The sequence below is a fragment of the Ursus arctos genome, unplaced genomic scaffold (genome assembly GCF_023065955.2).
Source record: "Ursus arctos isolate Adak ecotype North America unplaced genomic scaffold, UrsArc2.0 scaffold_21, whole genome shotgun sequence".
In the NCBI taxonomy this organism is placed as follows: domain Eukaryota; kingdom Metazoa; phylum Chordata; class Mammalia; order Carnivora; family Ursidae; genus Ursus; species Ursus arctos.
Window position 1 is genome coordinate 5,506,389 of NW_026622886.1, and position 25,812 is coordinate 5,532,200.

General features: G+C 47.3%; 1 protein-coding gene across 1 annotated transcript; it reads left to right on the forward strand.

Annotated features, from left to right (window-relative positions):
* Positions 1 to 19,851: 19,851 nt before the first annotated feature.
* Positions 19,852 to 25,502, forward strand: LOC130541845 (apolipoprotein L3-like). Its single transcript, XM_057316142.1, has 3 exons — positions 19,852 to 19,882; positions 20,886 to 21,012; positions 24,021 to 25,502. The coding sequence occupies exons 1-3, from the start codon at positions 19,852 to 19,854 to the stop codon at positions 24,802 to 24,804; spliced, it is 942 nt and encodes a 313-aa protein (XP_057172125.1). The 3' UTR covers positions 24,805 to 25,502.
* Positions 25,503 to 25,812: the final 310 nt, after the last annotated feature.

The following is a 25,812-nucleotide window of genomic DNA, read 5'->3' on the forward strand; positions in this document are numbered from 1 at the left end:
TCCCCTCACCTGGCTTTACCCACCTGCAAATTCAGACCGAGCTCCTGGCCCACCCGTGGGTTGATCGTCACAAACCCTGGAGTGGGATTCTTAGGTCATCATTCTGTCACTCTGTCCCTCCCTCAAAGCTGGGGGAGGAGCCACCATGCCCCAGGGACATGGGCCGGGAACCCCAGATGTAAGGGTCAGGTTGATTTCCGTGTGCACGGGTGTGGGGGTGGGGTGCGGGGTACGGGCCCACCCCCAGCCCCTTGGCCAGGGCAAAGCAGAAAAGCCCACAGCAGAGCGGCTGCTAGAGCTCTCCCAAGCTGTGGGGCCTTTTCCGCTCAGCTTCTGTATCTGTACAGGGGCCCATCTCTCCTAGGGTTGCCGGGGGAACAAGACCTGCCTGCGTGGCCGGTGTCCCCACAGCGCCTGGCGCACACTCAGCTCTGGCCATGGCGGCTGCTCTGTTCAGGGACCACGCGGCAAACAGGCTTTGCTGGCTATTTCCATTTGCTCTTTCCTGACACTAGCCTTCCTAGAAGTGTCCTCCTTTAGAGAGAAAGACATCTGTCATCAAGCAGAAACAAGCTGGGTAGAAAACAGCAGCGTTTCCTCAGCTCTCTCCCGGTAGCTTCTCAATCCCTGCAAACAGCACTTGGCCCCCAAGGGTAGGCCTCCTGGGGCTGTGCTGACATTAGGGACAAGTCTAGAGAGACCTGATTAGATCCAAAGGGGTTGGGGGAAGACAGGGACAGGGTGACCGGAGCATGGGTTTTAAGCCCCTCCCCCAAGTGCCATGGGAGCAGAGTAGGGCACAGGGACTTTGCCAGGGAGGGTGCTGGAGGGCTTCTCAGACGAGGTGATGCCGGATTTGGGCTTTGAAGTCTGAGCATGGTTTTTCCAGGTGGTAGAAGGAGGTGCTCCTGGCAGAAGGATCTACACCAGCAAATGCCTGGAAGCCACAGGGGTGTGGCACTCAGTGGCTGCACTATGGCAAGTCAGCTGTGAGCACCTGGCATGTTGGGACAGGAAGGTGAATAAGGCAGGCACGCCAGGGAGTGCGGTGGGAGGGACAGAGAGAGGGGGCTGGGAACAAGCCCCCAGGGGTTCTGTGGGAAGACTCTTTAGCTGAGGGTCCCACAGTCTGTCAGTGACAGGAGGGCTGAGCAGGGAAGGACCTGGAACGCAGGTGTGGGGCTGTCCCTTTGAGGCAGTCAGGGCAGCGGAAGGAGGGTAGGACACTAGGACCAGCCCTGGTGTGTTTGTTTCATCAGGAGCTGCTTGAAGTGGATGCTTTCAGTTTCCCTTTAGGTCCATATGTTTGGGCTCCGGGTGTGGTTACTGCACAGACTCCCAGCCGGGTCCTCCCAGGTAAGAACTGCTGGGTGTGCTTCAGCTCCAGGAAGATTCCTTGGTGAGCTTGGAGGGTGGGGGCCCCGGAGCAGGGAGATGTCTGGGCTTTGCTTCCTGCCCCCCTCCCCCCCCCCCCGCCACGGGCCCTCTGTTCCACCCACTGTGGGGCACGAAGAGAAGAGGCCTGCCTGTGAGCCCCCATCAGAAAGAAGAGAGGGGCCGGGATAAGAAAGGCCAAGTCATTGTAGGGAGGTGGTCCGGGCTTTGTAATCTGGAAACACCAAACTGTAGACTCGTAATCTGGAAACACCAAACTGTAGACTCGTAGTCTGGAAACACCAAACTGTAGACTTGTGGGGACGACAATAAGGGCGTGAGCTTATATCTGTGTGTTTATGCTGACAGATGCAAACCTAGAAATCTTGGGATTGTTAAAGTCCCATTTCTCCCCAAACACCTGCTTCAGAAGGCCTGGTCTTCCCTTCTGCCCTGCCTGCTGAGAACTGTCGGCTCTGGGGTGAATCCCTTCCCTGGGGATTCTTTCTTCATATCTCCTAAAATCTTGGCTTCTGTCTTGTCTTTTTTTTTTTAAAAAAAACAGTGAAACTGAGTTTTATTTATTTATTTATTTTTAAAGATTTTATTTATTTATTTGACAGAGAGAGAGTACGAGCACACACAAGCAGGGGGAGCAGCAGGCAGGGGGAGAGGGAGAGGGATAAGCAGGCTCCCCTGGGAGCAGGGAGCCCAATCCTGGGCTCCATCCCAGGACCCTGGGATCATGACCTGAACTGAAGGCAGATGCTCAACTGACTGAGCCACCCAGGCGCCCTGGCTTCAGTCTTCTCCTGTTGATTGACGGGATCTGTCATGTTTCGTGTGCTCTCAGCTTTTGTCTGCTCTAAGTATCGAGGGTACTGACTCCTGGCCTCTTGCTGTAGTCTGGCTTTTTCATGGTGTCCTTTGCAATTTTTAATTTTTAAGAGGTCAGATAACTGAAACTATCCCTTTATGGGATCTGGGATTTGCATCTTGATTTGAAAAGTTTCTTCAACTCAACATTAATGTTTTTTAAACAAGTCTTCCAGGACATTTGTAGCTTTTCCTTTCTGGCTTACATTTATGTCCTGTTGGGATTTATTGATTAATTTTGTACAAGCCCTTTGGTTTTTCCTTGTCCCCCCTCTTTCCTCCCCCTCCCTCCTCCTCTTCTTCCTCCTCTTCCCCTTCTTCTTCATCTTCCTCCTCTTCTCCTTCTCCTTCTCCTTCTCCTTTTCCTTCTTCTTTTTCTTTTTCTTCTTCCTCCCTCTCCCCCTCTCCTCCTCCTCCTCCTCCTCCACCTCTACCACTTCCTCCTCCTCCTTCTTCCTCTTCTTCTCCTTCTCCTTCTCCTCCTCCTTCTTCCTCTTCTTCTTCTCCTTCTTCTCCTCCTTCTTCTCCTCCTTCTTCCTCTCCTCCTCCTTCTTCCTCTCCTTCTCCTTCTTCTTCTCCTTCTTCTTCTTTTTCTCCTTCTTCTTCTTCTTCTTCTTCTTCTTCTTCTTCTTCTTCTTCTTCTTCTTCTTCTTCTTCTTCTTCTTCTTCTCCCTCTCCTTCCTCTTCCTCCTCTTCTTCCTGTTCTTTAAAAAAAATTTTTTTTAAAGACTTTATTTATCTTAGAGAGAGGTAGATAGTGACAGAGATAGCAAAACCGAGCCCAAGCGAGGACGAGAGGGAGAAGAGGGCTCCCGTTGATCAGGAAGCTGGACATAGGGCTCAATCCCAGGACTCTGGGATCATGACCTGAGTTGAAGGCAGACGTTTAACCAACTGAGCCACCCAGGCGCTCCTCTTCCTCTTCTAATTCTTCTTCCTCTTCTTCCCCTTCTCCTCCTTCTTTTTCCTCTTCCTCTTCTTCCTCTCCCCTTCCCCTCCTTCTCCTTCCTCATCTTCTTTTCCTCCTCTTCCTCCTTCTCCTCCTTCTCCTTCTTCTCTTCCCCTTCGTCTTCCTCTTCTTCTTTTTCTTTATCCAATTCTTGTTCCTGTTCCTCCTCTTCTTCCTCTTCTTCTTCTTTTTCTTCTTCCAATCTCCCCTTCCTCCCTCTCCTTCTCCTCCCTCTCCTCCTCCTCCCCTCTCCCCCTCATCACCCTCCTCCTCCTCCCCTCCCCTTTTCCTCCTCCTCCTTCTCCTCCTCCTTCTTCTCCTTTTTCTCCTTCTTCTCCTTCCCCTTTCCCTTCTCTTCCTCCTCTCCCCCCACCCTTTCCTTTATCAGGACATATTTTTTGGGTGCCTGCTACAATCCAAAGGAACACAGCTTTTTTGTGCCTTAAAGGACCCAGAGTGCAGTAAAGAAATGACCCCCACACTTCTCCCCATGTTCCTGGCAGAGTTAGCGAACAAAAGAACAAAAGTGGGGTGAGGGTGGAGGGAGCTGGGCCCAACTTCCACACCTGGCCTGGCCACCCTGAGGGAGGGGAGGCTTTGGAAAATCCTGCTAAGGCTCAGGCATCAGGACACCCAAGTTTTTCTGCAATTTACTCTTCTTTCTCCTCATATAAAAGATATTATGGCTGGAGTACGGAGACATGAGGAAATAAAAAGAAACTCTCAGAAATCTGATAGAACTGTCCAAAACACATTAAATCAGTAGGGTAATTCATGTGACATCTGAGACATAGTCTTGTTTGTTCTCGGCCAGCAGGAGCTTTTCATCAAGCTAGCCAAGAAAACCAGTGGAATTGCTGAGCGATGAGTAAAGCTGGGTGTTGTGGCTCCCACAGCTCAGATCTGAGCCTGGCTGTGCCCTGGAGAGTGAGGGCAGAGGGTACCCCAGGATGCCCTGGAACAGAAGTTGCAGCAGGGAATAGACAGGGCCCCTGCTGGTGCTCAGACACCAATGGAGGAGAACACACAGGACTACAGTCAGGACAGCACACATTCAAGGGGAGCCCTGAGGGTCAATGGGGGAAGTTGGCAGGGGAAGCAGTGGTGGAGCTGGGCCTCTAAGCACAGGTAAACTTTTATAAGGTGAGGAAGATAGGGAAAGGCATTCCAGGGGGAGGGAGCAGCCTAAGCAAAAGCCTGGAGGCTGAGGTGATCAGAAGCAAGGAGGGCGCAGGCTGGCTCAGTCGGTAGAGCCTGCGACTCTTGATCTCAGAGCCCTGTGTGAGTTCAAACTCCACATTGCACGTGGAGCCTACTTTAAATAAAAATTTAAAAAGATTTAAAAAAAAAAAGCAAGGAAGCAAGGTACCCTTGAGGGTACCTGAACCAAGGCAACATGGATGCAGGGATCAGTGAGGAAGACAGGAATGGGAGCATTAGGGAACCCAGGGTGGGGCCCAGGCTAAGGAGTTTGAGCCTGTCTTAGTCTCCCCCTTCCCTGCCCGAGGAGCATACCTGCAGCTGCTTGCGGGGAGATGCTTTGGTGAGAATTTGTGCTGCTGCCTCTGGAGAACTTAGAGCTGGTGGGGATGGGAGGGCTCCATGTCCTGTCCGGGCCATGCCGGCGGGCAGGGGCAGGCTGCTTCCCTCCTTCTCCTCCTGACAGCCGTGCCCAGAACTGACCAATCTGCAGGCTGGCCAAGGACACCCCATGTACTAATCAATCAGGTAGGAGGGAGCACTGTCCACCATCAAACCCAGCAGAGACCCAGGACAAGGGTCGGGGTCCGGCCAAGAATAGCGGAGGACGGGAAGAATGGGACAGAGAGTGCAGACACATTTGCAAATGTTTGGTGTCATCCAGGGTCCGGCTCTTTGTGCCAGCACACTCCTCCTGCTCTCTGCCTTTGCTCTTGGTCCTCGTGCTTCATGATGTCATTGTCTGCCTTGGCCCCGAGGTCATACAGCATTCAAAGCAGAAGAAGGAGAAAGAGGCCAGCCAGATCTCCTCTCCCACCTGTTCCTTAAGGCAGGAAGGTCCCCGGAACCCCCTAAGCCGACTTCCCTTGTGTCTTGTTGGTCAAGACTGGGGTGTACTGTCACCCTGTGCTGCAAAGGCACCCAGAAAACACATCCCTGATGATAAGGAAGATGTGGGGTGTATATATATATCTACATATATATGTATACACACACACACACACAGTGGAGTACTACCCAGCCATCAAAAAATGAAATGTTGCCATTTGTAATGATGAGAATGGAACTATAGGGTGTTATGCTAAGCGAAATAAGTCAATCAGAGAAAGACAATTATCATATGATCTCACTCAAATGTGGGATTTAAGAAAAAAAACGGAGGATCATAGGGAATGAGAGGGAAAAATAAAACAAGATGAAATCAGAGAGGGAGACAAACCATAAGAGACTCTTAATCATAGGAAACAAACTGAGGTTTGCTGGAGAAGAGGGAGGTGGGAGGATGGGGTAACTGGGTGATGGGCATTAAGGAGGGCACGTGATGTAATGAGCACAGGGTATTAGGTAAGACTGATGAATCACTGACCTGTACTTCTGAAAGTAGTAATACATTATATGTTACTTATTGAATTTAAATTTAAAAAAAAAGAAAAAAAAGAAATAACAGCCATTCTCTTTTAGCCAAGGGATGGAGCATTCGGTGTTTCGTGGGAGACACAGACACCTTGTTTTTGTGCTTAGACGAAACTATGAAGTGGCCTTGCTCTGCTCCTTTCGTCATGGTCTCCAAGTAACCTTGTCTGCGGGTGGTATTCTGTGAGATTATTTATGTCTAACCAGAGAAGAGCACTGGCTGGTGTGAGTGCCAGGCTACCCTGCCAAGAGTGGGCCTCTTCTTTTTTCTTTCTCTCCCTTATAAACAGTCAACTAAAGAAATAGAAGGAAAAACGGCCATATGTATTAAGACTCCCCTTCTTGGGCACCTGGGTGGTCAGTCAGTTGAGCATCTGCCTTTGTGTCAGGTCATGATCTCAGGGTCCAGGGATCAAACCCCGGGTTGGCCTCCCTACTCAGTGGGAACTCTGCTTCTCCCTCTTCCTCTGCTCCTCTCCCTCCCCCTGTGGTGCTCACTTGCTCTCACTTTCTCTCTCTCTCAAATAAATAAATAAAATCTTTATTTAAAAAAATGACTCCCCCCCTTCTTATTAGGCTTAACAATCAAACAATCCCCATTATACTCAGTCTTTTTTGCATTACAACTTTTCACTTATATCTACCTTTTTTGTGTACTTCATCTCAGCTCTTCTCTTTTGGACATTATTGGGACCTCACGGCCTTTTACAGACTCAGCCTGGCCCAATTAAACATGATCTTAGTAATCATTATCAATTATTATTATTACTATTATTATTCTATGTAATTTGGTAGGATTCCCAGTGGGTGCCCTATTGAGCACTGCTTTGATCAACCCCGAAGCATCCTTTCTTTCAGGAGTAGGGGCTATTGAAGGCCCATGGAGTTCAGTTTTCCTCCCAGGAGTCTTGCTGCCTTTGAGTGGAGTAAACCCATGGGTGCCTATGTGAGTGGGCGAGGGATTGCTAGAACATCTATCTGTCGAAGGGTGGAGTTCACTCTGATGACTCTAGGTTAACCTATGTTATCATCCCACTTTTCTTAAACAACTTCCTTTCATCCAGCACCAAGATTCCTCCCACGCTGACGATTGTCACATCAGGAGTCAGGCTTATGTCTTATGGGCACTTGCTCCAATTGCTCCCATCATCTTTAAAGGGTAGTGTCAGACACCAACCCGTTATTGGGGTTAGCTGTTACTCACTGCCATAAAGCAACTTCTGCTTTACTATTTTTTTAAAAAATGAAGGTAACAAGTTTATATGGTTAAAACAAATCAGTTCGTACCAAGGGCTCTGCTCACCCACTTGCCCAATTGAAAGCAATCACTTTTAATTTGTGGCTTTTTCTTGAGGTGGTTAATCAATATCTTTAGATGATATTCTTACCCTGGGAGACAGAATAGGTGAACGTGTAGGCTCTGGAGACCAGCAGTCTGGTTGTGAATTCTGTCTCTGGCCCTAGCTGGGTGCTTTGGGTAAACTACTTAACCTGTCTGAGCTTCAGTTCCTTTTCTTACGGAGTCATGGGGAGAACTAATAGATGAGTTAATGCATACAAAGCACTTAGAATGGTGCCTGGTGCAAAGCAGGTAGTCATCAGCTACAATAGTAAGTTTCATTCTCTTGATTTTTAAATTTTGATATGAGTTATTTATTTCTTACCAGGACAGAGAGTGATTTCCCTTACTTTTATACTTTTTCTTATACACCTCCCCAGCTTCTCATATCGTGCTCTCACTAATTTTATATCCTCGATTAGAACCCTTTCTAGTTGTAAGCAATTTCTTACACCTTTGTGTATTTTTTTTTTCTTAGCCTCTCAATTGCAGTCAGTATTTTTGGACTCTCCACTTTGTACAATGAGGATATTAATCCTCCTCATCTCTTCAATGCTTCACCTCCCAACTTCTATCATTGTACTTTAATTTACATAATGGAAATAAGTGCATTTAGTTATATTAAATTGTCTCTTTTGTTCTAAAGGTTAAAAATCAAAGAAGAAGGTTTACATACGTGTGATGTTTTCAGTATTGTTTACTGTAGAGCTAACTTGTGAAATACAGTTGCACATGCTTTCTTGTACAGCTTTAGTTTTTCCTGATTTTCTAATTGCCTATGTTTTCACCTCTTGCAATGTTGCCTTCAACATTTCCTCCATTTCCTTTGAAGTGTGCATTATGTAAGTATTGTATCAAGTCCCCTTTCCCCATAGAACTCTTCACTTCTTCAAACATTCTGGGTTGGTTGCTCTCTAGGCCTGCTACGTGCCAGCTGTATTCCTCAGATTCCTTCCTATCTGTGGTAATTTTCCTGTTTCCTGGACCTCATAACGTTCTGTCTCTTGGTTATTATCCTCCACCTCACCCCATAAGCACACAAACTTTTTTTTTCTGCACCTCTTTCTCAAGTCATTTTCTAAGAAATGATAGCAAATGGTAACTTGTCATTCCCCATTTAGTTTCATTTCTTCTGTTACCTTTTTGTTTTATTTTCTGGAAGTTTTCCTGGACTTTTCCAACCTTTCCTTAGACTTCTTTAGTTTGCTATCACTTTTTTTAAAGATCTCTTTTTTGTCTCATAATTTTTTAATCCCTTTTCAGTGCATCCTGTTCTCATTTTATGAAGACAACACCTTTCTAATCTCCCTGAGGACGTTGGATCAAGGTTTAAAAATTATTCTCTGACATGAGAGACTATGGACTTTGAGAAACAAACTGAGGACCTCAGAGGGGAGGGGGGTGGGGGAATGGGATAGGCCGGTGATGGGTAGTAAGGAGGGCACGTATTGCATGGTGCACTGGGTGTTATACACAACTAATGAATCATCGAGCCTTACATCGGAAACCGGGGATGTACTGTATGGTGACTAACATAATATAATAAAAAATCATTAAAAAAATTATTCTCTGTAATTAAAATTATGTATTTCTTCTGTTATCATTGTTTTTAAGGTTTATTAAGTCCAGTTGATTTTTGTTATTGCTGTTGTTCTTTTTTTAAAGTTATCTCTATGCCCTACATTGGTTTTGAACTCATGACCTTGACATCAAGAGTTGCAATCTGTACTGACTGAGCCAGCCAGGCGCCTCTTCTGGAGTCATTTTTTATTGATCTTAGCCCCCCTTTCCATCTGGTCCTCTTTCTTATATATCTGACCCTAGATTGCCTATTTGTAGTTAAGTGAGAGGTAAGTTGACTGACAGGCTTCCCTGGAGAGTGATTGGATGAGGATCCCCTAGGTGCCAGAAGACAGGTATTTTATCTGGAGTCTTTCAGTTCTGCTTTTCCCCCTCCGGTGTAGACTTAGGATGCTGTGAATATAGGATTGTGAGTGGTATTGGTAACCTTCTTCCTGCTTCTCCTCCACCTCCTTTTTGGTCTCCCTCTCCGAAGCTCTGCCTAGCAGACCATGCTTCTGGCCTATTTGTCCTTGCTCTATTTTTCTGATGGCACCTCCCTCTTGTCCTCTTTATTCAGCTATCCATTCTCCATCCAATCTCCCTTCAAACATTTGTCTCAGCCTCTGGACTCCTGTTGGCCCCGTTCTCCTTTTCCATTGGCAGCAGGCAGTGTGTGGGTTCTTGAGTCAAGCAGGCAGGTTTGAACCTGGTCTGCCACTTACTCGATTTCTGACTCTGGAAAAATCACATAGTCTGTGCTTGAGTTTCCTTATCTGTAAACAGGCATGCAAATAATACACAACTCAATGATTATTGGAAGAAGACAGGTTATTATTTGCAAAGTCTTAGAGCAATCACCAACACAGAGCATAGGCCACACATTTGAGTCACTCTCCTCATTAGTTATATTTATACCTCTAAGTACCTTTTCTTTTTTTTTTTTTTTAAGATTTTTTTTATTTATTTGACAGAGATAGAGACAGCCAGCGAGAGAGGGAACACAAGCAGGGGGAGTGGGAGAGGAAGAAGCAGGCTCATAGCAGAAGAGCCTGATGTGGGGCTTGATCCCAGATCACCGGGATCACGCCCTGAGCCGAAGGCAGACGCTTAACCACTGTGCCACCCAGGCGCCCCTCTAAGTACCTTTTCTATCATTTCATTCAGGTCCTAGGAGGAATAGTTGATAAATGTTCTTTTGCCTTCTTCGGTAGTGCCTAGGGATGCCTGACTGGCTCATTTGGAAAAGCATGGGACTCTTGACCTTGGGGTTGTGAGTTTGAGTCTGAAATTGGGTGTAGAGATTACTAAAAAAAAAAAAGTAAACTTAAAATATTAATGCTTAAACATTATCAACATTTGCTCTCTTTTCTTATCACCAAGCAAGATAATAACAGAACTAAAATAAATTCTCTCTATATAAAGATCTGTTTCTAAAAAAAAAAGACTACAAGGAACCGGTAAGAATGGAACAGTGGACACACTCATATAGTGAGTGTAAATGTGAATTGGTATAAATTTTTTTCATAACAGTGTGGCTCTAGGTATACCTTCTGACCCAGTCATCCTGCTTCTAGAAATGTCTTAAGGAAACAATCTCAAATGCAGGCAACGTTTTATACAAGGAGATTGTTGTTTGCACTATCATTTAGATGAAGAATTAGCATCAGTCTAAGGTTCAAAGTTGGGGGAGGACAGCAGAGAAGACTGGTCATTATCGGAAAGGCTCGACAATCCATACTAGGGCTGTAGGGACTGTGCCAGGACCTCGCAGGACTCCAGGCCCAGTGGGATGAAGAATCTTGCGGAAGTAAGGAGGACACAGGCTTTGGGAACCTGTGGAACCAGGAAATTGATCAAGACAAAGACTGGTTCATGATGCAGGACCTCGTTGTGGAATGAGAAGAGTCATTTACAAATAAACACTTACAAATTGACCGTTGAACAACAGACATTTACTTCCATGCAGATTTTTTCATTTAATATATGCGCATTACTGTAAATGTACTTTCTCTTCCTTATGATTTTCTGAACAACATTTCTTTTCTCTAGCTTCCTCTATTGCAAGAATACAGTACATAATACATATAACATAGAAACATGTGTTGATCAGCTGTTTATATTATTGTAAGGCTTCCGGTCAATAAAAGGCTATAGTAGTGAAGTTTTGGGGAAGTCAGAAGTTATGCATGAATTTTTGAGTACATGAGGATGGGGGTTATCGCCCTTAACCCCTGTCTTGCTCAAAGATCAGCTCTACATGAATAAATGTTTTTGTATATTCAAGGGAGTAGAGCATAGTCATCACAAACATGTGATATGGATTAGAGACACTCGGGTTCAAGTACTGGCTCTAGCACTATTATGAACACTTTGACTAACGTAAGTTCAGGTGCTGCTTTCTTCCATATTCAAGTGGGAGCCACAAGAGCACCTATCCCCTGGGGGTGTGAGGATGGTCAGTAAGGAGCCCTGCCTGTCGTAGACACTTGATCCGTATTAGCTCTTAGCAATTAGTAAACACACACGTTCCTGACCTCGAGGAATTTCCAGAGTATTTGTTCCCATCTTTTCTTCTGCATTTGGTTCTATTGCTTCCATAACTTCTCCAGTGGCAGTCTCCTTGTTCGATTTTCTTCTTCTTGTGCCCCAACAGGACGACAGGACTCTGAAGTGGCTTGGGAGTGAGCTGGAGTGCAGCAAATAACTATCCTTAAATAGCAGCTGGCAGAGGCCAATAGACAGACAAACACAATGGGTTAAATCCATTTTGGCATTTATAGCCATCCCAGAGGGAAACACCAGAGACCTGGCCCCTCACTGCTTCCTGCTGCCACAGCTGGCTCACATTTGACCCCATGATTTTTCGCTCTTCCCCACGGGTGAAGCGACACCTCCTTCCAGCAGGGACGCAGATGCAAGCTGGAGGGAGAACTCTCAGATCCCACTGCTGGCACCATGAGCTCAGAAGCCAGTGAGCTCTTCCCAGGTAGTCAACTTCCACTTCTCTGGTTGATTCCTGAAATTACCAGGTTGCCTCTAGCTGAGTTAACCTACAGAGGAATCAGTCACTTGAAGAATGTCCTTGAGCCCACAAGAGGGTGAAGGGGAGTCACCAAGGGGATGTGTGACCTCAGGAGCTTGTGGGCTCAGTCCAGGTAGTCAATTTCCAATTCTCTGGATGATTCCTGGAATGGCAGGAATGCCTCCAGCTGAATCAACCTACAGATAATCAATTCCTTCAAGTGTCCTTGAGCCCTCAAGAGATGTCAAGGATAGTCCCCAGCCCAGTAGTCTGTAGGGAAACCTCCCTCCTGTCTTCTTCTCAGGGTCCTGGCTGAGGTGCTCATTCCCTCCCTCCCCTTCCTCCCATCAGATCCCATCAATCACCCAGAAGTGAGGCCAAGACAACCCACAGGGAGGTGGGAGACAGCAGAAGGGAAAAGAGGGAAGAAAGAGGTCCTGAGTCAGGGTATGGGGAGGAGGTAGACCAGAAACCTTGGAGGCTTCTCCTGTCCTCTTGCCCTGTGCAAGCCTCCAACATGGTTCAGGATGACTGTGGGGCTTCACGACAGAGGCCGTTCTGTCCAGCTGTCACCCTGCTGCTAACCTGACTGCTCTGTGAGGGTCAGTGGGCACTGACCTGGACCCCAGTCTGGTCTTTGCCACCTCCCACCTGTGTGACCAGGAGTGCCTTACCTAACCTTACTTGTAAGGTTATGAGAATATTTCCCTGTGTAGTTATAGGATCAGATATAATGTGTTCCTGTGGTTTGGGCCAGGGCCTACTACACAGTATGTCCTCCCTAAGTATTGTTGCTGTACCCTCTACCTGGTTTCAGGTAGAAACCTCTCCTCCCCCAGGATCCCCTGGCCCTCCACAGCTATGTGAGGGCACTTGCTCTGTGTCCCAACTAGAAACACCTGCTTATCAGATATGAAAGTGGGAAGGAATGGATTCTATTGGCCTCAATACCCTTGCCTAGGCCAGCTCTCAGCTATTTCCCCGCCCCCACCAATCCATAAATATAGAGATTTAGCACTGTGGGTTCCTTCAGGGTAAGCCCTGGTTTTTTCTCTCCCTTAGTGAAGCAGGAAAAAGAAAAAATAAACAACCCTTCATTTTTTCCCCTTCCATGTAGAGAGTGAAGCACTTGTCGAGAAGCCATCGAGTGTTTCCAAAACACAGTGAGCCGAGGGGAGCTGCACTTCTTGATGATTGACCATGTAACCCAGGAGAGATTCGTGGATGAGGTCACTTTGTCCAGTGATGCTCCAGGATGGTCACCCAGGTCTCCTCCTCTTTCTTTGTCCTCCTCCTCTTCTTCTCCTCCCGTTCAAGACATCTTTAACAGGTGCTGACTACAATCCATAGAAACCTGGCTTTCCTTATTGCTTTAAAGGAGCCTGGAGTGCACTAAGGAAATGACCCACCCTTCCTTAGGGAGCAAAAGTAGGGTGAGGGTGGAGGGAGTGAGGCCCAATATCCACACCTGGCCTGACCACCCTGGGGGAGGCGAGGCTTTGGAAAGTCCTGCCAAGGCTCAGGCATCAGGACAGCCATGTTTTTCTGCAATTCCCTCTTCCCTTTCTCCTCGTATAAAAAATATTATGGCAGGAGTATGAAGACATGAGGAATTAAATGGAAGGTTCCAGAAATCTGCTAGAACTGTCCAAAGCACGTTGAATCAGAAGGGTAATTCCTGTGAAATCTGAGACCTAGTCTTATTTGTTCTTGGCCTGCAGGAACTTTTCATCAGCTAGCCAAGAAACCAGTGGAATTGCTGAGCGGTGAGTGAAGCTGGCTGTGCTGTGGCTCCCACAGCTCAGATCTGAGCTGGGCTGTGCCCTGGAGAGCCAGGGCAGAGGGTCCCCCGGGAGGCCCTGGAACAGGAGTTCAGGCAGGGACTAGATAGGCCCCCGGCAGTGCTCAGAGTGGGACAGAGGAGAACACACAGAGAGGACTGCACTCAGGACAGCGCACATTCAAGGGGAGTCTGGAGTCAGTGAGGGGCAGCTGGTAGGGGAGGCAGCAGGCGAGCTGGGCTTCCACACACAGCTACACTTTTACAAGGTGAGGAAGGGGGGAAAAGGCATTCCAGGGGAAGGGAGTAGCATAAGCAAAGGCCTGGAGGCTGAGGTGTGACCAGAAGCAAGGAGGGGCATGGGCTGGCTCAGTCCTTACAGCCTGCGACTCTCCATTGTGAGTTCAAGCTCCATGTTGGGCCTGGAGCCTACTTCAAATAAAAATTAAAAAAGAAAAAAAGAAAAGAAGAAGGTAGTGAGGGGTCCTTGAGGGTCTCTGGGCCAAGGCACCACGGAGGCAGGGAGCAGTGCGGAAGACAGGAGTGGGAGCATTAGGGAGCCCAGGGTGGGGCCCAGGCTAAGGAGTTTGAGCCTGTCTTAGTCTCCCCTTTCCCTGCCCGAGGAGCATGACTGCAGCTGCTTGCGGGGAGATGCTTTGGTGAGAGTCTCTGTGCTGCTGCCTCTGGAGAGCTTAGATGGAGCCGGTGGGGATGGGAGGGCTCCGTGTCCTGTCCGGGCTGTGCTGGTGGGCAGGGGCAGGCTGCTTCCCTCCTTCTCCTCCTGACATCCATGCGGGGCACTGACCAATATGCAGGCTGGCCAAGGACACCCTGGGTACTGATGAGGCAGGAGGGATCACTGTCCAGCATCAAACCCAGTGGAGGCCCAAGACAAGGGTCGGGGCCGGCCAAGTATAGCAGAGGATGGAAGAATGGGACAGAGAGTGCAGACACATTTGCAAATGTTTGGCGTCATCCAGGGTCTGGCTCTTTCTGCCAGCACGCTCCTCCTGCTCTGCCTTTGCTCTTGGTCCTTGTGCTTCATGATGTCCTTTGGCTGCCTGCGGCTCCCTGCTCAGTGGGCACTCTGCTTCTTCCTCTCCCTCTGCCTGCCACTCCCCCTCTCCCCCCCTGTTCACGCTCTCTGGCTTGCTCTCTGTCAAGTACATAAATAAAATCTTTATTAAAGGAAAGGACCCCCCCTTCATATTAGGAGTAATTGACAATTAAACAACCTGCATTATACTAACTCCTTGTTGCGTTACAACTTTTCACTGTTATATCTACCTTTTTAATATACTTAGTCTCAGCTCTTCTCCTTTGGACATTTTTGAGAACTCATGGCCTTTCACAGACTCAGCCTGCTCAGTTAAACATGCTCATAATAAATATTATCAATTATCATTATTATTATTCTATGTAATTGGGTAGGATTCCCAGTGGGTGCCCTATTGGGCACTGCTCTGATCATTCCCGAAGCATCCTTTCCTTCAGGAGTAGGGCCTATTGAAGGTCCATGGAGTTCAGTTTTCCTCCCAGGAGTCTTGCTGCCTTTGAGTGGAGTAAAGCCACGGATGCCTGTGTGAGTGGGTGAGGGATTGCTAGAAGAGGTATCCGTCGAAGGGTGGAGTTCACTCTGATGACTCTAGGTTAACCTATGTTATCATCCCACTTTTCTTAGACAACTTCCTTTCGTCCAGCACCAAGGTTTCTCCCATGCTGATGATTGTCCCATCAGGAGTCAGGCTTATGTCTTATGGGCACTTGCTCCAGTTGCTCCCATCATCTTTGAAGGGTAGTGCCAGACACCAATCCATTATTGGAGTTAGCTGTTACTGCTATAAAGTGACACCCGCCTTACTAAAATTAAAAAAAAATCAGAGTAATAAGTGCATATGGTTAAAACAACTCAGTTAGTACCGAGGGCTCTGCTCACCCACTTGCCCAATCGAATTCAATCACTTTTAATTTGTGGCTTTTTCTTGAGGTGGTTAATCAATATCTTTAGATGATATTCTTACCCTGGGAGACAGAATAGGTGAACGTGTAGGCTCTGGAGACCAGCAGTCTGGGTGTGAATTCTGGCTCTGGCCCTAGCTGGGTGCTTTGGGTAAATTACTTAACCTGTCTGAGCTTCAGTTCCTTTTCTTACAGAGTCATGGGGAGAACTAATAGATGAGTTAATGCATACAAAGCACTTAGAACGGTGCCTGGTGCAAAGCAGGTAGTCCTCAGCCACAATAGTTAGTTTCATTCCCTTGATTTTTAAATTTTGATATGAGTTATTTATTTCTTATCAGGACAGATAATGATTTCACTTACTTTTATACTTTTTCTTACACACTTCCCCAGCTTCTCCTCCTATCATGCTATCACTAATTTTATGTCCTCGATTAAAATTTTCCTAGTTGTAAGCAGTTTTCTTACACCTTTGTGTCTTTTTTCTTTTTTTCTTAGCCTCTCAATTGCTGCCAGTATTTTTGGATTCCCCACTTTATACAATGAAGATATTAATCCTCCTTTCTTCAATGCTTCACCTCCCAACGTCTTTCATTGTACTTAAATTTACATATTGGAAATAAGTGCATTTAGTTCTCATATTTAAATGGTCTCTTTTGTTCTAAAGGTTAAAAATCAAAGAAGAAGGTTTACATATGGTGATGTTTTCAGTATTGTTTACTGTAGCGCTAACTTGTGAAATACAGTTGCACATGCTTTCTTGTACAGCTTTAGTTTTTCTGATTTTCTAATTGCCTATGTTTTTACCTCTTACGATGTTGCCTTCAACATTTCCTCCATTTCTTTTGAACTGTGCCTTATGTAAGTATTGTATCAAGTCCCCTTTCCCCATAGAACTCTTCACTTCTTATTCCATTCTGGGTTGGTTGCTCTCTAGGCCTGCTGTGTGCTAGCTGTATTCCTCGGCTTCCTTCCTGTCTGGTAATTTTCGTGTTCCCTGGAGCTCATAATTTTCTGTCTCTTGGTTATTATCCTCCACCTTAGCGCATAAACACACAAACTTCTTTTTTTTCTGCAGCTCTTTCTCAAGTCATTTTCTAAGAAATGATAACAAATGGTAACTTGTCATTCCACATTAGTTTCATTTCTTCTGTCACCTTTTTGTTTTATTTTCTGGAAGTTTTCCTGGACTTTTCCAACCCTTCCTTAGACTTCTTTAGTTTGCCATCACTTTCTTTAAAGATCTCTCTTTTGTCCCATAATTGTTTAGTCCCTTTTCAGTGCATCCTGTTCTCATTTTATGAAGACAACACCTTTCTAGTCTCCCTGAGGATGTTGGATCAAGGTTTAAAAATTATTCCCTGTAATTAATATTATGTATTTCTTCTGTTATCATTGTTTTTAAGGTTTATTAAGTCCAGTTGATTTTTGTTATTGCTGTTGTTCTTTTTTTAAAGTAAGCTCTATGCCCTACATGGGTTTTGAACTCATGACCTTGACATCAAGAGTTGCAATCTGTACTGACTGAGCCAGCCAGGCGCCCCTTCTGGAGTCATTTTTTATTGATCTTAGCCCTCCTTTCCATCTGGTCCTCTTTCTTATATATCGGATCCTATATTGCCCATTTGTATTTAAGAGAGAGATAAGTTAACTGACAGGTTTTCCTGGAGAGTGATTGGATGAGGACCCCCCAGATGCCAGAAGACAGGTATTTTTTTTTAAAGATTTTATTTAGTTATTTGACAGAGAGAGAGAGAGAGCCAGGGAGAGAGGGAACACAAGCAGGGGGAGTGGGAGAGGAAAAAGCAGGCTCCCAGTGGAGGAGCCCGATGCGGGGCTCGATCCCAGAACGCCGGGAACACGCCCTGAGCTGAAGGCAGACGCTTAACGACTGAGCCACCCAGGCACACCAAGAAGACAGGTATTTTATCTGGAGTCTTGCAGTTCTGCTTTTCCCTTTCTGGTGTAGACTTAGGCTGCTGTGAATATAGGATCGGGTGTGGGGTTGGTAACCTTCTTCCTGCTTCTCCTCCACCTCCTTCTTCAGTGTCTCTCTCCGAAGCTCTTCCTAGCAGACCATACTTGTGGCCTATTTGTTCTTGCTCTGTTTTTCTGATGGCACCTCCCTCTTGTCTTCTTTATTCAGGTATCAGTTCTCCATCCAATCTGCCTTCAAACATTTGTCTAAACCTCTGGACTCTTGTCGGCCCTGTTCTCCTTTCCCATTGGCAGTAGAATGAGGAGACGCAGTGTGTGTGTTCTTGAGTCCAGGAGGCAGATTTGAACCCAGTCTACCACTTACTTGATTTCTGACTCTGGGAAAGTCATGTAGTCTGTGCTGTAGTTTCTTTATCTGTAAACAGGGATGTAAACGATGCACAACTCAATGATTATTGGAAGAAGACAGGTTATTATTTGTAAAGTCTTAGAGCAATCACCAATGCAGAGCATAGGCCACACATGTGAGTCACTCTTTTCATTAGTTATGTTTACACCTCTGAGTACCTTTGCTATCATTTCATTCAGGTCTCAGGAGGGGTAGTTGATAAATGCTCTTTTGCCTTCTTCAAATAGTGTCTAGGGGCACCTGGCTGGCTTATTTGGAAAAGCATGGGACTCTTGACCTTGGGGTTTCGAGTTTGATGCAAGTTGGGTGTAGAGATTACAAAAAAGAAAAGTGAACTTAAGATATTAATGCTTAAATGTAATCAACATTTGCTGTCTTTCCTCATCTCCCAAGGCAAGAGAATAACAGAACTAAAATAAATTTTCTCTCTGTATAAGGGTCTGTTCTTTTTTTTTTTTTTTTTTTTAAAGACTATGAAGAACTGGTAAGAATGGAATGGTGGACACCCTCATATAGTGAGAGTGTGAATGTGAATTGGTTTAATTTTTTTTTTCGCAATGTGGCTCTAGGTATGAAAAAATTGGTACGTGCTGATACCTTCTGACCTAGTCATCCTGCTTCTAGAGACATCTTAAGGAAACAATCTCAAACGCAAAATGCAAAGTTTTATACAAGGAGATTGTTGTTTGCACTATCATTGAGATGAAGAATTAGAAGCAGTCTAACGTTCGAAGTTGGAGGAGGATAGCAGAGAGAAGAGGGCACATTTGGGAGGGCTCAGCAGTCCTAGCAGAGCTGGAGGGATTGCCCCAGGACTCAGCAGGTCTCTGAGGATTAAGAATTTGGCAGAAGCAAGGAGGACACAGGCTGGGAAAGCTGTGGCACCAGGAAATTGATCAAGGCAAAGACTGGTTCACGATGCAAGACATCATTGTGGAATGAGAAGAGTCATTTACAAATAAACACATATACAGTTGACCCTTGAACAACACAGGTCTGAACAACATAAATCTACTTCTACGCAGACTTTTTCGTTAAATATACGTACAGTACTGTATACGTACTTTCTCTTCCGTATGATTTTCTTAACATTTTCTTTTTCTGTAGCTTACTGTATTGCACGAATACAGTACATAATACATATAACAAGAAACTATGTGTTGGTCAGCTGTTTATGTTATTGGTAAGTCTTCTGGTCAAGAGTAGGTTATTAGTGGTTAAGTGTTGGGAAAGTCCGAAGTTATGTATGAATTTGACCACACAGGGATGGTGTTGGTACATGTAACCCCTGTTATGTTGAAAAATCACCCGTACATGAATAAATGTTTTCGTATATTCAAGGGAGTAGAGCACAGTCATCACAAACATGGGATTTGGATTCAGAGACACTCGGGTTCAAGTCCTGGCTCTAGCACTGTTGTGAACACGTGGACTAAACTAAGTTCAGGTGCTGCTGTCTTCCCCATTCAAGTGGGAGCCACAAGAGCACCCACCCCCTGGGGGTGTGAGGATGGTTAGTGAGGAAGCATGTAAGGAGCCCTGCCTGTCGTAGACACTTGATCCGTATTAGCTCTTAGCAATTAGTAGACACACACGTTCCTGACTTCGAGGAATTTCCAGAGCATTTGTCCCATCTTTTCTTCTGTGTTTGGTTGTATTGCTTCTATAACTTCTCAGATGGCAGTCTCCTTGTCTGATTATCTTCTCCTTGTGCCCCAACAGGACGGCAGGAGTCTGACGTGGCTTGGGAGTGAGCTGGAGTGAGGTGAGTAACTTTCTTTAAATATCTGCTGGCAGAAGCTAGTAGACAGACAAGCGCATCGGGTAAAGTCTACTTTGGCATTTGTAAGCATCCCAGAGGGAAGCACCAGAGACTCGGCCCCTCTCTGCTTTCTGCTGCTACAGCTGACTCACATTTGACGCCATGATTTGTTCTCTCTTCCCCAGAGGTGAAGTGACACCTCCTTTCAGCCAGGACTCAGACGCAAGCTGTAGGGAAAACTCTGAGATCCCTCCCCCTAATGGCACCATGACCTTAGGAGCCCATGGGCTCAGCCCAGGTAGTCAACTTCCACTTCTCCGGATGATTCCTAGAATTGCAGGGATGCCTCCAGCTGAGTTAACCTACAGAGGAGTTAGTCCCTTGAAGTGTCCTTGATCCCCCAAGAGGGGTCAAGGGGAGTCCCCAACACAGGGGTCTGTAGGGACACTCTGTCCTGTTTTCTTCTCAGGTCATGACCAAGATGCTCATTTACTCCCACCCCTGCCACACTTCAAATCCATCAAATGACCCAGAAGTGAGGCAGGACAGCCCACAGGAAGGTGGGGGCCAGAAGAAGGGAAAGGAGGGAAGAAAAGGGTTCCAAAGCAGGTTGTGGGAAGAAGGTAGACCAGCAACCTTGGAGGCTTCTCCTGCCCTCTTGCCCTGTGCAAGTGTCCAGCATGGCTCAGGATGACTGTGGGGCTTCAGGACAGAGGCCATTCCTTCCAGCTGTCACACTGCTGCTAGCTTGACTGCTCGGTGAGAGTACGTGGGCCACTGACCTGGACCCCAGTGTGGTCTTTGCCAACTCCCACCTGTGTGACCTGGAGTGCCTTACCTAACCTTCCCTGTAAAATGAGAAAATTCCTTGCGTTGTTATGAGTATCAAATATAATGTGTTTCTCTGGTTTGAGCCAGAGTTGTTACAATGTGTGTCCTCCCTAAGTATTGTTGGTGTCCCCTCTACCTGGAACCTGTTAGTGCCAGGTAGAAACCTCCCCTTCCCTAGCATCCCCTGGCCCCCCACTGCTATGTGAGGGCAGGTGTCCTGTGTCCCCACTATAAACATCTGCTTATCAAATAAGAAAGCGGAGCAGGAACTGATTCTATTGATCTCAATATCCCTGCCTAGGCCGGCTCTCAGCTATTTCCTTGCCCCCCCCCTCCTCGCCGCTGATCCATAAATACAGAGATTTAGCGCTGTGGCTTCCCTCAAGCTAGACCCTGGTTTCCTCTCTCCCCTAGGGAAGCAGGAAAAGGAAAAAACCTAAACAAACCTTCATTTATTTCTTTCCATCTAGAAAGCGAAGCACTTGTCGAGGAAGTCATCAAGTGTTTCCAGAACTCAGTGAGCCGAGAGGAACTGCACTTCTTGCTGACCGACCATGAAGCCTGGGAGAGATTCATGGCTAAGGCCACATTGTCCAGGTAACACCCGAGGAGGCCCTAGGATGTTCACCCAGGTCTCTGCGGGGCAGTATTCTGGGGTTGGGGTTGAGTATGCTCCTTCTCAACAACCCATGAGGAATATGTCTTCCCTGACATTTGTTGGCAGTGAATGGACTCGGATTGAGAAGAAGTGAACCTGCAGAGGGCAGGTGATGGGACCTTGGCCTTAACCCAAAGCAGACCTGTCTCTGCCTTGGTCTCTTCATCTGCTTAATTTTATCATGAAGAAACGAAGATAATGCATGTAGAAGGCTTAGAATACTGACTGACACATAGTAGGTGCTCAGTTAATGTTAACTTTTTAGGAGATTGCTGAGAAGAGACAGGGGCCAAGGGTCTTCTTTCTGGAGATGAGGGCCAAGCATGGCTTCCTCTGGGACAAGTGCTAAGAACACTGGCACCTCAGTCTATGAACCTGGGGATTCGGACTAGAGACTTCCCTCCCCATCTAAGGAGTTCTAGGAACATGCAGGATCCTGCTGGCTCATGAGTTGGAGAGGCCGGAGTGGAATTCTAATCTGCCTTGAATCCTGACTCTATCTCTGACCAGCCTGGGGACTCTGGGGCTGGATGTCTTGGAGTCTCAGATTTGTCATTTATTCAATGGAAACAGAAATTCAATCTGATAAGATTGTGGCTAAGGCCTTAGTGTGAATGCGAGGTCAAAGGTGAGGAACCAAGTGCAGTCATCCTGTCCAAAGGCCCAGGAAACCTGGACCAGGGCCAGAGCTGGTGGTCAGGATAGACCAGGGTTGGTGGGGTCTGGGTTGGAGGACTAGGTAGGCTTGGAGAGCAGGGCTGGACTGAGTGGCGCTCTAAGGCACAATCTTGAGGAGACCAGAGACCTAGCAGAGGTCCTGTGAATGAGAGAGTGGACACTTCTTCCTCCCTTCTTTATCTCTTCACCACCAGGCATATAGGGTCATGAGGGGGTGTCTCCTCCATACCTTGTCTGGTTGCTGGCGGGTCTTGACTACCATTTGGAAGCCTCTTCTCTTCCACATAGAGCAGCCCCAGACCAATAATAGAATGAGGCAGTGTGGCTTTGTGACAACTTCCAGCTCCACAGGAGGCAGCAGCCAATTCTGTACTCTTTGGGGATTTCTGAGCCTCAGAGGTCCCCACCAAAGCGACTTCCTCCACTAGCTTGCCAAAATGCAGGTCATTCCCGGTTTAGTGATTCATATAGAAGTTTCCCAGAGTCTCTTGAATCTTTGAGAGATGTTGGAAAGTTGCACATGGCCTTGGGGTACCAGCTAGGTGTGAATTAGGCTGGTGACACCTGTGAGGTCGGGTTGCTGGGTGGTGGCTCGGGAGTCCATGCCGTGAGCTGGAGAGTCTGAGGGGAAGCGGGGTACTGGGTGTCCTCCCTCGCAGTCAGTTGGGGCAGTGGCTGGGCCCCAGCAGAGGACATCAGGCTGGGGGAGAGAGTGGGTGCCAAGCAAGATGCTCGTTAAGGTGCCTTCCTACTCCGAGGTTTTGTTTTCTTAAATTCCAAGTGCCCAGAGTTAGCCAAACTGCAAAGTCTGAGAGCACAATCCCTAAGACTGCCTTTACTGTTGGGACCCACTGCAAATTGTGGAGGCTGTCCCCAAAACACCTTGTGATTGGATGATTCCTTGGAAGCACTCACCGAGCTCAGTGAGAGCTCTCACTATCAGTTACGCTGTGTTATAGGGAAGGATACAAGTTCCCATCAGCTAAAGAGAGATACACTTGGGGCAGAGTCTGTGAGGGTCTCCAGTACAAAGATTCCATTGTCCTCAGGAGACCTTACTGTCCTGTATTCAGTGTGTGACAGTGCACGTGGAGCATTGCCCACCAGGGAAGCTCACACTGTGAAAGTATAAACAATGATTGTAACACTTATTAATATGGTAAAGAAGACTTAATTCATGCCCTGGGTGTCTGGAGTGTTGTCATAGAGGAGAGAGTTTGGGCTCAACTAGAAATAGAATGAGGACAGCTAGGAATTTATAGCCATGGGGCAGGGCAGGGTCAGAGGATGGGAAGTCACTAAGAGGAGACATCAAGGTGGGGATTCTTGCTAACCTGACCCAGCTGGGTTCTTCCTGAAGCCAGGTCAAGGAGTTCCACATCGAAGGTGGGATTTGATCAGATGTCCATGGTGATACGTATGAAGAGTGTGTGGATTCTCAGTAAGCTGACCTAACAGGGTTCTTGCTAAGACTGGGCACGACAGGCTGTCAAGGACAGAGCACAGAAGACCAAGGTCAAGGCCTAGTCAAGAGGAGGGCTCAGAAGGGCCCAGATAACGTTTGGTCAGGGAGAGTCTTTTTCAGCCCAAGCTCAGTGTACAGTTTTATTGGGGCTCAATCACATGCTCCCTGCATGGCTGACCTGTCGTCCTCAGCTCCCCCTGGAGGTCACACTAAGGATTTTCTAGTTCCTCCTTAGGTCAGAACTGAGAGCACATGACCCAAAGCCCCCATCATACATCATCTCTGAGTCTGGCCAGTGGCCAAAGGTCAGGCAAAAGAAGACTGTCCTGTGGTTCTAGGACCTTTGACATCCTAGTTGGGGCCTAGCTATCACTTTGCAGTGCCAAGGGCAAAGGGCAGACCTCTGTGTGGGTGAGGTTATTCCTTCAACACACGAAGATTCTCCAAATGAAGGTTTTCTGCTCCAACCCACGTCCCTTTGTTCATCTACGGAGTCGCAGGCTACAAACACAGTGGTCCTAACTGTGTGGACCTGTCCCTGCCTGCGAATCATCTTCATTCAGTACCCACCACTCAAGAGCTTCTTAAGTTGACATGGACTGACTTATTCCCCGATGGACCATGTGTGACCGAGTATGAGCAATGTACAGAGTGTGTTTAACTTTGCAAGACAAGGTCCTCACGTTTGTAAAATTCTTTTCCATTTGATTTACAGTAAACATTCTGTGGTTTATGTAGGATCGATGGAATGAAACCCACTTTACAGATCAGCTTGTCTTAATCACTTGACTCTCACTGTTACAGGGAGGAGGCAGATGCAGTCCATGAAGGTCTGGACAAGCTGGATATGGAGGCCGAAGACCAGCTGGCTAGAGAGAGGTTTTTGAGTGAGTTTCCCCAGTTGAAAGTGGAGTTTGAGGAGCGTATAAGAAAGCTCCGGGAGCTCGCAGATAATGTTGACAGGGTGCACAAGAACTGCACCATCTCCAAGAGGGTAGCCGGCTCTGCTGGCGTTGTGTCTGGTGTCCTGACATGCGTTGGTCTGGGTCTGGCACCTTTTACAGCAGGGGCCAGTCTGACACTCTCTGCAGTTGGAGCGGGGCTGGGAGCAGTATCCGCTGTGACCCACGTGTCCACCAGCTTCTTGGAAGACTCAAAGGTGTCGTCTGCAAAAGCCGAAGCCAGTCGCCTGAAATCCCTTGGCAGTGACAAAGAGAAGATCGTTGCAAAGGTTCTCCGTCACAGCGAACCCCAAATTTCTTCCTTAGCAGGCACTTGCGATCAAGAATTGCAAAACATTGCAAGGAATGTTCGTGCCCTCAGGGTAGCTTATGTCAATGCCAGGCGCCTCATGATACGGAGAGACTCAGATAGAGCCATTGCTCCATTAATGACCAGATCCCAGTTCACTGGTAGGGCTATGTCAGGTCTCTCCCTTCTGATGGATATGCTCGACTTTGTGAGAAACTCAGAGGGGGCAAAGACAGAGTCAGCTGAAGAGATGAGGCGGCAGGCCCAGGAGCTGGAGAGCAAGTTGGAGGAGCTCAGCAAGATCCATGAAAGTCTGATGGAGGGCTCGATTCCATGACCCCAGAGCAGGGCAGGGAGCAGGGACATGTGTGGGACAAAGACATGGAGGTACCTTATTAGAAGGGAAAAGGGCAAAATAAAGTTTTTGGTATGGAGTGTTGAGGAGTTGGGCATTTCTGTAGCTGAGCGCAGGGAGGGAGGGGTTCATGCAGATGGCCCGGGGGTAGGGGTGGATGTCAAAGAGAAGAGGGAACATGGAACCTGGAATATGGAGGGAGGGGGCTGGAGAGTGAGGGGAATGGACTGAAGAGGACACAGGGGACATGTTCAAGAGAGGTGTGGAGGAACAAGCAATGGGAAGGCCAGGGATAATAACGTTAGAATTGTCGGAATATGCAAGAAGACGGTGGGTTTGATTTTTCCATCTTAATACTTAGTTCTTAGCCTTCTTGAAGTTGACAGCTGCTACTCAGGACCGGATTTGACCACCGATCAGAGCAAAGACAAATAGGCTGGTCCACTGGGTGATGCTGGCAGGCTGGTCACAAGTGACCCAGACCCGTGGCTCCCCTTCCACATCCCAGGAGCGACCGGGTGCTGTCAGCATGGATGCAATCCCCTTAAATGTGTCTGCCAACCACTCTGATGACTTCAGAAGTCCCCATTGTCCTATGTCCAGTTTGCAGCCCCTACTCCCCCCCTCCCCAAACTGTCCATAGAGAGAGGAAGAAGCGGGAGGTGGGGTCCCTACTCTGAAACACAAGTCATAAGGTCCTGCATGGTTGAGCCAGGTACCGTCCCCAGGGGATGGAGACACTGAGCGGGGTGCCGGTTGTGCGCCCCCGTCGGCTGACTCTCCCTGCCTCCACCTGGTGATGCCCTGGCGTCTGCCAGACACCTCCCTCAGCAGTGAGAGGGGGACTTGCCCACTGAGGCGGGATTGTCTTCACAGTGCGCTGAGTGGCTTATTGACCAAAGATGTTGCCCGAGACCCCCACCTCTGGAACTGTGGTCATCCGGGGTGACTTTTCTTGTGATCCTCGGGGGTCAGGTAGAGCCGTGTTTT